The sequence below is a fragment of the Lactuca serriola genome, chromosome 9 (genome assembly GCF_051521515.1).
Source record: "Lactuca serriola cultivar US96UC23 chromosome 9, Lser_US96UC23_V15, whole genome shotgun sequence".
NCBI lineage: Eukaryota > Viridiplantae > Streptophyta > Magnoliopsida > Asterales > Asteraceae > Lactuca > Lactuca serriola.
In genome coordinates this window covers 45,638,740-45,652,915 of record NC_136416.1, presented here as the reverse complement: position 1 = coordinate 45,652,915, position 14,176 = coordinate 45,638,740, and the positions used below count along the sequence as shown (strand labels likewise).

The window sequence follows — 14,176 nt, the reverse complement described above, 5'->3', positions numbered from 1 at the left end:
TTTAATCTGTTCCCAATTTATGGAGAGAAAAAAAAAAACAACAAAAGGAATAATTGGGCTTCAAGACCCATGTACGTAATGTGGCCCTATAGACATGATTTTATTCTTTTGTACAATGGACAGATCTCTATAAATAACAGACATGTTTTTATTTCCACAATAAGTTAGCAGGAATTTGAACATTTTCAAGCCATGTTTTTGCTTCATATTTTAAGAAGATTATCATGTTTTTTAAGCATTTTAACACTCATGCTTGAGTCTATATGAACCATTTGAGTTCGCCTCATACATCCTTTTTTTTGTGTGTGTGTACTCATTTAGTCAACTCACCCGAGTGATATAAAATCAAAATTCTCACATAACACAAATGCACAATTAGTTCCATAATTATATACTTGCATATAATAGCAATGGTTCGAGCCCCAACAATTATAGTTTCAATTTCAATGTAAATTGAGTTATTTCTTGACCATAGGCTCTTGGGTCAACTATCTAATGGAAAGTGAGTTTCATTTAGAGCCTCTCCAACCCTACACTAAAAAGTCATTTTTACACTATAAATGTTGGAAATTTTAGTATAAATTTTTATATTTTTACTAACGTTGGACATATATAAATATATACATATGTTGTATATATAATTAACTCTATGTGAGTTTGTGTTCTTCTCCGTGAGAACTACGCAACGATATATTATATGTCCAAATGAGTATATGTGAATGAGATATTGATACTCAAAGATGAGTATTTGAGAATAAATTTAGCAAAAGAGATGAATGTGGGAATGAGTCTCACATTGGTAGAAAGACCAAACTCAACAAGATTTATAAGATTGAATGCATAAAAGGCTTACAAGCTTATGTCTAATGTTTTGCTACAATTCTTACCCGTGCGTAGGGGGGGTGCAAATCTTGGATTTCGTAGACCAAAAACACCGAAATGCAGCTCCAAAAACTAACTCGGGCTCACGCCACCCTCATTTTTGCTAAATTTGATAGTTTTGGTCCTTATTTTGAATTTTGTAACGGATGCATTAATTACGTAATTAATGACATTTATTGGCATTCAATGCTCAATCAATTCCTTAATATCGAATTTATTTGTTTCCATTACGTATTCAACTAAAAAAAGGAGACCTCTACCATCTCATTTGATACACGAATGAAAATACTCTTTTTCGTCCTCCTTCTCTGTACACCTGCTTCCGGCGACTCTTTCAGGCAAATGGAAATATCCGACAGTACACACACTATTAAGATTGTTGTACTATGCTACTAATCATTTTCTTGTAGGAATATTTCAAAAAGAAAATGAAGAACTTATACTAACAATAAATTACATTATAATGCTCCAACTCTACACTATACCTAACACGATATATAGTGTTGGATTTTATTGTAACACTATATATAGTGTTGGATTTTAGTGTAACACTAAATATAGTGTGGAATAAAGAACAATATATCTAGAATATTCTTTTTAGTGTTAAATATAGTGTAATGGGTTGGAAGAATTTAGTGTATACAATATCTTTTACTCTATAATAATAGGTTAAGGGTTGGAGATGGTCTTATATGTTGCAACATATTTTAGGATGATATGAATATGCTTAAAGATGACCTGAAAAATAAACATTTTAACAAAGAATATACAAAATATTCCAAAAAGTTCATATAAAATCACAAATGAGGCCACCTAATCAACTTGGTGTCATTTATAAAAAATGTATCGTTGAGACGACATGTCTGCAATCACCCGCGTTTAGAAGATGTGTAAGATATCGCATCAAATAACTATGTAAAATAGGTGATATCAAGGATCGTCGCCTACTTTGACCTAGTTAGCTACATTACAAGATAAAGAAGTGTTCCAGACGAAGGTGGAAGTAACATTCCATGCTTTAGGTTCTCTGATTAATCTTCCCCTAGAAAGGTCGACGTTTATCTGAAGACCTAAGATGTTGGATTTTGTATGTCAATTTTTAACTTTGACTAAAGTGCTCTGATATTATTAGAATCATATCAATAAGTTGGTTCTTAAATCCTTATGCAAGATTTTCGCCTCCGAGATGTTATGTTGCTATTTAGAGCATGTTCCTGACATGTATGTTCTTCAACACTTCATCCACGCTTCAACAACATACAATTATTACATATTTTATCATTGGTTGGGAAGGTGGACTCTTTTTCATGAAGTAAATAGTTCCATAAAATACTAGAAAGAATTATGGTTATTGGTGAATAATGTCAATTTTCATACATAAAACATCTTACATAAATGACATATCATCTCAAAGACACGACGTTTATGATATTATCGACAAACAAAGCAATAGTTTGTGAGGTGAACAACTACATTGACATACGTAAAGACCTTCCTAAATGTATCCTTGTTGGTATTATGATGAGCACTAGATGGCATCTGCATGCAAAAATGTATGAATTTTGTAAAGAGAAAAGATGGCGGGTATCTATTTTATGTCTTATGTGTGTTATTCCTTTTACCTAACCCGTTTTTTCAGGCTATCCAATCCTATTCATTTTACTAATGTTTTGGCTAAAACATTTAAAAGTGCCTTACAACATCAAGTGGGTTCCTTTAGTGGATAGGGTTCCTGTATCCATCGCCTTTAGGAATCATGCCTTGGTGGAGAATAATGTTGTTCGAACTTTGGATTTATAGGGGCGATGAGGGAGTATTTGCGGGTGATACTTGTGGTAATATGTTGTTAGAGTTTAAAGTGGGAGGAGATTCTAAAGTGTCGGTCGGTAGTTCTTCTATTAGTGGGCCCAGACTAAAAGGTCGTAGTTAGACTTGTTTATTGACATAAAAGAGGATATCATCTCTCGTTATGCCTAGGACGATGCCACGAGAAAATTGATGTGGATAGTGGTAAATGAGGACCCATTAACTCCTAAGACTGTAGTGATGTTTGATTCTTTGAGAGTTGATCGTAGGATCTGACTATAGGGTGAGTAAACTTGGTGATGGTTTGGGTTCTTGTGATCCCTAACTAGTGATTAAGATTTCTGACCACTTAGTGCCTTGGGATGGAAGAATTTCTAATGTTATGGATGGGATTGAGGGACTTATCAAATTTAAAAAGTACATTTATTAAGAAAAATGGTTTATCTTGAACCACACAGAGTTTTATAGCCTATTTTAAGAGATAGTATGTGAATGTTTGTGCATTGTGCAAGTTAAAATTTTGACAAATATGTGTGGTGAAAAAGATTTTGTCATTGTTATTAACTATGCAGTAATAATTTTTACGCTTAGTTGATACATAAAAATGTAACTATTTTGAGAAATGTGATAAGATAGACATATATTACAATCACATTATTCAATGGCATCTACATACATGCTTGCATATAAATAAAATTAAATATAATTCTTGATTCGGTTGACTTTTAAGTATTGTTAGAAATAATTAATTTAAAAACTATTTATTTGAACATTTTTTAACTTCAATCATGATGACTAGATAAAATATCAAATTGTATTTAAGGTCATTTAATGTAATGTAATTTATAATTTTAAGTTATTATACATTATTTGTTATGAATTATTATTTAGTGAATGACTATTGGATTCTCCGTATTCCCTCATTACTATCCATAATTAGTAAGCATTATAGCAAACATTATTATGAGTTTTATGAGTGTAATTATGCACCACCATAATGTGCATTCATATCATACATGACCTTTCATCTTCTTTGTCTAGTATAAATAGTGAATATTATGTATTATAAAGTTTGATGATTTCATCACAAATATTGGAATAAAAGTTCTCTCTACTTTCATGTCTTTCTTTACTCTATAATTTATCTTATTATTTGATCATATTTTATAACACGTTATCAGCACGACTCTACCATAGAGCTCTAACTCTTTATCGCTCTTATTATTTTCAGGTATGTATTTTTATAAGTTTACATGTACAATGCTTACAAATTATTTTATGAAATTTATTAACTAGCAATTCTTGAACATACAAGTCTTTATTTTGATTAGTATTTTCACTATGAAAAACTATGTTATGCTAGAGAAAATTTTCTCTACTTTCCATGCCACTAACATGCTCCTGCAGCAGCAATATCGTGAGAAAGATTTAAAAAGAACATATTATGAATTAATCAAATTTCTTCTTGTGGCTAAATAATACTATGAACTATTGATGAAAAATCATCAATCAATCCCGACCGGTTCTAGTACATTCCCTGAAGTGAATGCAATGTCATATAATCATAATAGTCATGGGTATAATCAAGGTCGTGGAGGTTATTATCATAAAAAATAACAAGATTATAAGCAACCACCGTAAGTTGGAAAATAACAAAAATCCACATCCTAATGATAAAAGTGGTCAAGGCAAAAAAAAAATTGAAAATGTTTGTCACTAATGTGGAATGATCGATCATTAGTCTTGTACATGCCGCTTACCAAAACATTTTGTTGATCTTTATCAAGATTCTCTAAAATATAAATGTTGCGAATTATCTTGTCTACCCAGAAGGGACAAGTGGTGCTATTGATGGTGATGGAAAAATGATATATAATAGTTTTGTTTCATGACATTTATTATGTTTTTATGTCATATTCGTTTCATGAGAAATGATGTCGTCACAATCTTCCCAAATTAATAAAATATGACTTTATTTCTCTACGTGGAATGTTTCTTGTGTTTTATTTATTTATTGAAAAGAAATATGGATATTCGCAACAGAAATAAGGAAGATATATTTCTTATAGACAATGCAATAACACATAATATTTTTAATAATGAAAAGTATTTTGCTTACTTATCAATTAGAGAAGCAAATGTTAATATAATAACATGTAATGCAAAAATGATTGAAGGCTCCGGAAGAGCGAATATAATATTACAACAAGGGACAATAATTACAATTTGTGATGCATTATTTTCATTAAAATCACCAAGAAATTTATTAAGTTTTAAGGATATTCGGTCTAACGGATATCATATTGAAACAACTAATGATGGTAATACAAATTATCTCAACATTACAAAAATGATATCGGGTAAGAAAAGTTTTTTTGGAAAAATTATATGTATTGTCCTCCGGATTGTACTATACAAATATTACAATGATTCATGTTATTGAAAATAAAAAAGGTATGATAATACATTCAAAGTTTGACATGACCGGTTGGGCCATCCCGGATAAATTATGATGCGCAAAATAATTGAAACTTCAAGTGATCATTCCTTGAAAAACCATAAGATTTTTCAAGCTAATGAATTCTCTTGTGTTGCATGCTCTTAAGGAAAATTAATTTCTCATCCATCATTGAACAAAGTTGGGTATGAAAGTCATAGTTTTAAGAAAGATTTAAAAGGGATATATGTAGACGAATTCAACCACCATGTGGACCATTTAGACATTTTATGGTTTTAATTGATGAGTCAACTAGATGGTCACATGTGTGCTTGTTGTTTAGTTGTAATTTGGTTTTTGCAAGATTACTTGCATAAATAATCAGCCTAAGGGCACATTTTCCCGATTACCCAATTATGAAAATTTGACTTGATAATGTTGGAGAATTTACATCATAAGCTTTTAATGATTATTGCATGTCGATTAAGATAACTATTAAACATCATGTTGCATATGTTCATACACAAAATTGTTTAGCCGAGTCATTAATCAAACATCTTTAATTAATTGCAAGACCATTACTAATGCATTCTAAACTTCCTACATTGACATGGGGCATGCAATTTTACATGCAACATCACTTATATGCATCAAGCCAACCAATTATCATTAGTTATCCCTTATTCAAATGGTTTGCGGCCAGGAACCAAATATTTCCATCTAAGGACGTTTAGATGTGCAACTAATGTACTCATTTCTCTACCTTAATGAAGAATGAGAATTTATGTTGGATATGAATCTCCATCTGTAGTAAAATATTTAAAATCATCAACCGGGGATTTATTTATAGCTATATTTGATGATTATTATTTTGATGAATCATATTTTCCAACATTAGGGGAAGAAATAAAGAAGCTGGAAAATAAAGAAATCTCGTGTACTAGCTATAATGATTCAATTAGAATTGATATCCCAGAAGGAAAAATACAACTACAAATGAATCTAAGCCACGCCTGAAGCGTGAAAGAACAACCTGTTCTAAAGATAAAAATCCTTGAAAAGGAATGGGAAAAAATATAACTGATGGTCAAAAAGAGAAAACAATATCTCTTGAAAAGATTAATGAAGCTCTAGAAGAGCCAATGACATAACAAAAGAATATAAGGTACCTGAAAAAATGAAAATGGTGAGATCTCAATAAATTATGTCATGACAGAAATAAGACGGAACCAACATAAGACAGAAGTCGACGATAATTTTTCATATCATGTTCCGCATGTGATTATAAAGAAAATGAGGATCTTGAAACTAAATCTATTGAGAAATGTATGAATAGAAAATATTGACCAAAATGGAAAGATGAAATAAATAAAGAGCTTAATTCTCTTACTCAACGAAAAGTTATTGGACCTGTAGTCCATACACCAAACAAAGTATGAACAGTGGGACACGAATGGGTATTTGTGCGTAAAAGAAACGAGAAAAATGAAGTTGTGAGATATAAAACAATACTTGTTGCACAAGGTTTTACCCAAAGGCCCGAAATTGATTATGAAGAAACGTATTCTCAAGTAGTTGATGCAATTGCATTCAGTTATTTTGTAAGTTTAACAATATATGCAAAACTGGAGATGTGTCTAATGGATGTATTTACCGCTTATTTATATGGTTCACTTCAAAATGATATTTATATGAAAATCCCAGAAGGGTTTAAGGTGCCAGAAGCACAAACTTCTAATTCTCATGAAGTATATTTGGTAAAATTAAATAAATCTTTGTATAGATTGAAACAAACTGGCCGTATATGCTTCAATTGTTTTAGTACATTTCTGTTGAAAGAGTGCTATAAAAATGATCCATTAAGCCCATGTGTATTCATAAAAACATCCAGATAAGAATTTATTATAATTGATGTAATTGTAGATGATTTGAACATAATTGGAACTCCTAGGAAATTGGAAAATGTCACTTCTTGTTTGAAAGAAATTTTTGAAATGAATGATCTTGGTAAGATGAAATTCTATTTAGGTCTTCAAATTAAGCACACAAAAATGAAGTTTTTGTACGTTAATATCTAAAAAAGATGCTAAAAAGGTTTTATATGAATAACTCACATCCATGAGTAACCCGAAGGTGGTAAGGCAATTAGATGCCAAATAAGGACCAACTTCAGCATCATAAAAAACATGAAAATCTTCTTGTTCTCGAAGAACTATATCCTAGTGCTATTGGTGCACTAATATATCTTCCTGTTAATACAAGACCTGATAAATCTTTTGTTGTAAACTTATTAGCAAGATATAGTTCTTGTCCAGCAAGAAGATACTGGAATAGAGTCAAACACATTCTTTGATATCTTCGAGGTACAATAGATATGAATTTATACTAATCAAATTCATAAAATGCAAAGTTAATTAGTTATGCAGATGCGGGATATTTATCTGATCCACACAAAGCTCGATCCAAAACATGTTATTTATTCACTTGTGGAGGTAACGTAATTTCTTGTCATTTTGTTAAGCAAAATTTAGTTGCTTCTTATTCTAACCATGCAGAGATTATAACAATTTATAAGGCAAGTCATGAATGTATTTGGTTAAGAAATTTAACTCAACACATTTGCAAGAATTGTGGTCTAACTTCTAACAGAAATGTTCCAACCATACTATATGAAGATAATACAACTTGTATATCTCCATTCAAGGAAAGATTTATCAAAGGAGACAGAACCAAACATATATCACCAATGTTTTTTTTCACTCATGATCTTCAAAAAGAGCGTGCCATCAACATCTAGAAATTTCAATCCAGTAACAACTTTCCTGATTGGCTTACTAAAGCACTTCCTACATCGAAATTTGAAACGATGGTACGAAACATTGCTATGCGAGGCTTCAAGAAAATTAAGTGATGTGCTAATCAGGGGGAGTTGGAAACATATTGTACTCTTTTCCTTAGCTATGTTTTTCCCACCGGGTTTTCTTAGCAAGATTTTTAACGAGGCAATTGTTTCCAATATCTATTATTAATCATGTACTCTTTTTCCTTAATAAATGGTTTTTCCCATGAGGTTTTACCGATTAAGGTTTTAACGAGGCATGATACAATCGTCATTCAAAGGGGAGTGTTATGAATTATTATTTAGTGAATGACTATTGGATTCTCCATATTCCCTCATTACTCTCCATAATTAGTGAGCATTATAGCAAACATTATTATGAGTTTTATGAGTGTAGTTATGCACCACCATAATGTGCATTCATATCAACATGACCTTTCATCTTCTTTGTCTAGTATAAATAGTGAATATTATGTATTATAAAGTTTGGTGATTTCATCACAAATATTGGAATAAAAGTTCTCTCTACTCTCATGTCTTTCTTTACTCTATAATTTATCTTATTATTTGATCATATTTTATAACATTATTATTATTGTTAATTAATTTTCAAAATAGCTTATTATTATTATAGAGCTATATATGACTTATAAAACTAGGATATTATTATTAAAAAGTTGCACAAAACTAAAATCTTAGGTAGAAATTTTATTTTCGTTAAAACTATATTACTTTAAAGAAACAAGTATCGTTATGATTTGTTAATTTAAAAAATATATATATTTGATATTTTTTAATTTCAATCATGATGGTTTTTGTTTTTAAGATAAGGTAATATAATTTATAACTTTATGTTACTATATATTATTAAAATCGTTAATTAATTTTATAATTGACTTATTATCATTAAGAGTTATATATGAATTTTAAAACTACATTATAATATAATGTCTGCCTTATATTAATAATATAATCATATAATGTCTAGCATTATATTACATTGGAACATTCAACAAAAGTAATAATATGTTATTTCTATCTTTTTGAATTTTATATTATAACTTATTTTTATATATTTGTTTAAAAGTAAAGTTTCGAACTATATAATGTACATATTTCTTATAAAACGATTATATAATAATGAGTGATGAGTGTTACGATATGAGCTTTGGACTTAACACTGTCACTCGATGATTCTGGTTTCAAACCTGTAATCATAGCAATGAAGATATATCTTCAATCGACGATTGGGAGGTGATCCAGAGACGAAGCTCCAACGGTTAAGTTACTACGTGTTCGAAAATAAGGTGATTAGAGTTTTGGATAGAGAGAAGGCGATCCCTTCTTTTGGAGAAGAAGAGTCCTTTTATATTTGTTCTTCTAAACACATGAGCTCAATGGTGTCCTTTGTTCCGTCTAGGCCGAAAGGACGTAGAATCATTCACCACTAGTGGTCATATGCTATTGGTGTAGAATAAACATAGAACAATGCCATAAGTGCTACACATGTTGCTCTGAGAAATGACCAACTGGGTTTTGTCTTATTATAGATCGTAGATTGTCGTTAGGGATTGGACCTGGGCACGAGGGCTCTGAGGACAAGGGTCCTAGCGTGAGGGTGATGGCCCGGGTATGGCCTTAGGACAGATTGCGATTGTTAGCTAGGTAGTCCTAAAGATAACACTTATGTTATCTTTAATGTATTCCTAATGGACACGTTAACAAGTCCCCTAGGCTAGTAGACATATGCGTTGGTCTAACATAGCTGAGTTGTTCTAACTTAGATCAAGACACGTGTTCGCCGAAGACGGTTTCTAACGTCCGTTAAATTGACGGAGCCGTCAGTGCAGACGGTTTCATCATGGTAACTGTTCGATATTCCTGATTCGCATTTAAAACTTCCCTTATCAAGGACGGTTTTACTCTTTACGCTTCCCATTCTTCAACTGCTTCTATTTTTTCTTTTGCTTACCATCCCTTCCATCCTGTTCTTGCTTCAAGAGATAATGGCAATGAAATTATCCGGAATCGAGCCAACACAAGCGAGTTCGAGGCCTTGCAAACCCGATTCGACTTCTTGCCTTAACACGGGGTGTAATATCCCAGGAAAGGGGCAACCATCTCTCGTCTACTGGAGGGTAAGGTCGGAATCCCCATTCTGATCTTCGAGGCAGGTATGAGGTTGCTGACAACTGATTTTTTTGACGAGATTGTGGGCTTTGAACTGGCATGTCGAGCCCTCGGAGTGCTACCTTAGTTCTGGGCTTTCAAAGCCTATTTCAACTCTTCCACTCAATTTGACGTCCATACCTTCTCTCAAAGGCGAGACATCCATGTGTTCATTGTTAAATTGAAAACACCCATGAAAAACTGGCAAGACAAGTGACTTTGGGTAAATCACAACTTGGTTGGTTATGGCTATCCTCGGGTGACCGTCTTTTATGACCGGTCACCTCAATTGTTGGGTGCTAGCCTAATTGTGGCGCCAACGTTGAGGGGTATCTACTTCACCGGGGAAGACTGGGAGGCATTGAGGAGTATCTACTTCACCATGACATAGGCGCTGAGGGGTATTTGCTTCACCGGGTATGCGTCATGTTGTCTTCCAACAAAACAAGGCTACCGGAAGTGTAGAGGGTCATTTGATAACAAAGGCATTAATGACAAACGCATTTCAACTACTTTATTACATATAAATTTGTATATAAGATTAAACCGTCAAATTTTAACAAACTTAAATGCTTTTGTGTAAATATCACTGAGTAATTGAAGAATTTAAACGATCAATTTTTAACAGGCTTGAAGGCTTTTGTGTAAAATGTAAATATCCCTAAGTAATTGAAGAAAAAACTACTTTGGAAAGTAACCACAAAATGTAAGCCCTGCGTTTGAGCACGTCCTCGGACTCGGTTGGTGGCGGTTCCTTCTGAAAACCTTGCAAATACACCAAAACCAAATCGGTAGAGCTCTTAACAACTCTTCTCCAATGGAAAATCCCAATTCTAGATCACTCTCCCTCATCCACTCAGTATCCCCTTACCCAACTCATTCCAATTCCATCACCGATTTCAATTCGCTCTTCACCCATATCAACACCGTTATCCTGTCATCGCCATCACCACGACAACCGTCAACAAATCTCAAATTCGCATCAACATCAATCTCATTAGAAACCTCACAATCTCAATTCGATAAACCCCAATCTCTAAACTGGCTCAAACCCACCACTCGAGGCTCACCCCAGTCTATCGCTCTGTTCAAGACCCTTTCAGTTTTCGAACGCGCCCTCATCGGCGCCGGTGCCGGCGGCATCGCCGGCGCATTCACGTACGTGTGTCTCCACCCACTCGACACCATCAAAACAAAACTACAAACCAAAGGTGCATCTAAGATTTACGACAACACCCTCGATGCAGTCGTTAAGACCTTTCAAAGCAAGGGAATTCTAGGGTTTTATTCGGGCGTTTCCGCTGTTATTGTCGGGTCAACCGCCTCTTCCGCCATTTACTTTGGGACATGTGAATTCGGTAAATCTGTGTTGTCGAAATTGCCGAATTTCCCAGCTGTTCTAATCCCTCCAACAGCTGGTGCAATGGGTAACATAATGTCTTCAGCTATTATGGTGCCGAAGGAATTAATCACTCAACGAATGCAAGCAGGAGCGAAAGGTAGATCTTGGGAGGTTTTATTAAGGATTTTAGAGAAAGATGGCGTTTTGGGTTTGTACGCAGGCTACTCAGCGACATTGTTGAGGAACTTGCCTGCTGGGGTTTTGAGCTATTCATCTTTCGAATACCTAAAAGCTGCAGTTTTGAGGAAGACGAAACAGCCCAATTTGGAGGCGTTTCAGAGTGTTTGTTGTGGGGCATTAGCTGGTGCCATTTCTGCTTCATTGACAACACCATTGGATGTAATGAAAACCAGGTTGATGACTCAGATTCATTCAGAAAAGATTTCTTATGGTGTTTCTGAAATGGTGAAGCAGATTTTGAAGGAAGAAGGGTGGGTAGGATTCACAAGAGGAATGGGTCCTAGAGTTGTTCATAGTGCTTGTTTTTCAGCTTTAGGGTATTTTGCATTTGAGACAGCTAGGCTTACCATTTTGCATGAGTATCTTAGGAGAAAGGAGCTTGAACTTGCTTCTTCTGGAGTTGTCACTTCCACCTAAAGCCTTTCTTTAATGGTAATTTCTGTTTTCACTTTTTCATGAAGTTGCAAATTCATCCAAATGTTTTAATTATTGTATTTGAAATGTTTTAATTATCGTCTTTGTTGATGTGTATTCCAGATAATCGAGGAAAGTGTGGAAGATGTATGTTTGGGGGAATGATATAATAAAAGGAAAGATAGTTTTTTGTATTGGATATTTGAGATATCTATGATGTATTTATGATGATCATAGTAACACCCAATCATAACTGTTTATTTGTTGATTTGGCTAGTTACCATTTATTTTGTAGACACTTTTTTGAAATGAAGAGTTTTTTAAGTTATTTTTGTTACAAATTGATATTAGACATAAACCCTGTCCAAATTAACAATGTTAACCAAATTCCCATATGAATGGAGGCATGTTAAATTGTTAAGTAACAAGTAATAACAAATACAATTGTTCATTTCAGCAATGTGTGTTACATTATACAACTGCACCTCTGTTTTCATCCTCCAAAGAATTAAAAATGATATCAAAATCTGTATGAGTAGCCTAAGGAGGTTAAAACTTAAAAGTTTACATGGTTTCCACAAACAAAAGAAACCAAATTACAAAAATCTTTACATTGTAAATCTTCTAAACTCAAACCATATCTCATAATGATTGAACAATAAACTATCATGTGTATGTTTTCCCATGTACTCAAGCCCTAAACTTTTCAATCTTTTGCTACATTCATCTCCACCCAATCTTGAACAAAACTTAACATTATGAGACACAAATAATCTTCCATCCAAAGGCTTCAATCGACCCACTAATCTCTCTAATCCAACCCACACAAGCTTATCAGGCATATGAAGAAACACAGCACTCGCATACACTAAATCATACATAAATCCAGACCCAAATCTCACAAACTCCATATCTTCACCTTTCAAGATCAAAGGACGTTTATAAAGCAACCCTTGTGCAGGAAGTTCATACCTAAATGCAGCCATGAGAGAGAGCTCATCTCTTTCTAAACAATGGAAGTGTTCTGGATTCAAGTATCGGATGAAATGTAAGCCAACTCGAAGTGTACCACATCCGATTTCAAGAACACGGGATTCTGGAATTAAGTGAGAGGATTCTGCAAGGAATTCAAATACATCTCTCCCACCAGCCCAGGGTTCTCCATAGTTACTGTGGTGTTGTTCTACTAGGAGTTCACCTGGACATGGAAAGGCTGTGTGGTTTTTTGCTTCTTCCTCTTGTTCATAATGTGATATCCCTTTGTACCTATAATTGTGATGAAACGAGTCAAGAATAGATCTACTAATTAATAGCATCATGCCAAAAGATTAAGCACCACTGATTTCAATTTGTTATTGTACACAACTGTTCAATTCGGTTTTAAAATTGCAGCAATTGCAAAACGAGATGAAAAAGAAGACAGATAGTCGAGTAATTTACTGGATCAAATCCTGAAGCTGTTGGGCGCGAGTACGAGGATTGATACCCTTGCGGAGCACATTATCCTGCATATGCAGTCCATTCACTTCGATCTGGGTCTTCACCCAATCGATGTCATCTTCCGAAGCAGAGATCCGTTCTTGTGGTTGTTGTCTACTAGTTTGGACGACGGCAGTGGAAGCGGCGGTGGTGGTGGTGGGGCAGGAACAGGAGGTCGGTGAAGAAGAGAGAGAGGAGAGGAGGAAGAAGAGGAAGATGGCGGCGCCGGCGGCGGAGAGCACCAGCACCGGTACCGGTATTACAATTCCCTTTGGGGATGAAGACGATGAGAGAGCCATGTGAGAGTGGCGAGTATTCACTACCAGTCTGGTGAAGGAGTCGGTGTCTTAGATCTATCTCTCGTGGGGTTTATAGTTTATTTGCTTTTTCTTTTTCCAATCAACAAAAACCAAAATATAAAAAAATATAATTTAGATCGAACTTTGCTAATTTGCTATCATTATCATTACAAAATGATAATTAATTTTTTTTATAGAAGAATTGCAATCTAAAAAAAAGTATATTTATCTTTAGATCAAATGTGATATGAGATGGGATCGCCATATGA

The 14,176-nt window shown here is 33.9% G+C and overlaps 2 protein-coding genes across 2 annotated transcripts; one reads left to right on the top strand and one right to left on the bottom strand.

The window, feature by feature from the left end:
* The first annotated feature begins 10,822 nt into the window (after positions 1 to 10,822).
* On the top strand, positions 10,823 to 12,457 carry MFL1 (Mitochondrial substrate carrier family protein). Its single transcript, XM_079019025.1, has 2 exons — positions 10,823 to 12,147; positions 12,253 to 12,457. The coding sequence occupies exon 1, from the start codon at positions 10,951 to 10,953 to the stop codon at positions 12,130 to 12,132; it is 1,182 nt and encodes a 393-aa protein (XP_078875151.1). The 5' UTR covers positions 10,823 to 10,950; the 3' UTR covers positions 12,133 to 12,147; positions 12,253 to 12,457.
* Positions 12,458 to 12,561: 104 nt separating this feature from the next.
* Positions 12,562 to 13,973, bottom strand: LOC145072580 (S-adenosyl-L-methionine-dependent methyltransferases superfamily protein). Its single transcript, XM_079019026.1, has 2 exons — positions 13,570 to 13,973; positions 12,562 to 13,395 (listed from the first exon to the last, which is right to left on the bottom strand). Exons 1-2 carry the CDS (start codon positions 13,905 to 13,907, stop codon positions 12,738 to 12,740), a joined length of 996 nt encoding a protein of 331 aa, XP_078875152.1. The 5' UTR covers positions 13,908 to 13,973; the 3' UTR covers positions 12,562 to 12,737.
* Positions 13,974 to 14,176: the final 203 nt, after the last annotated feature.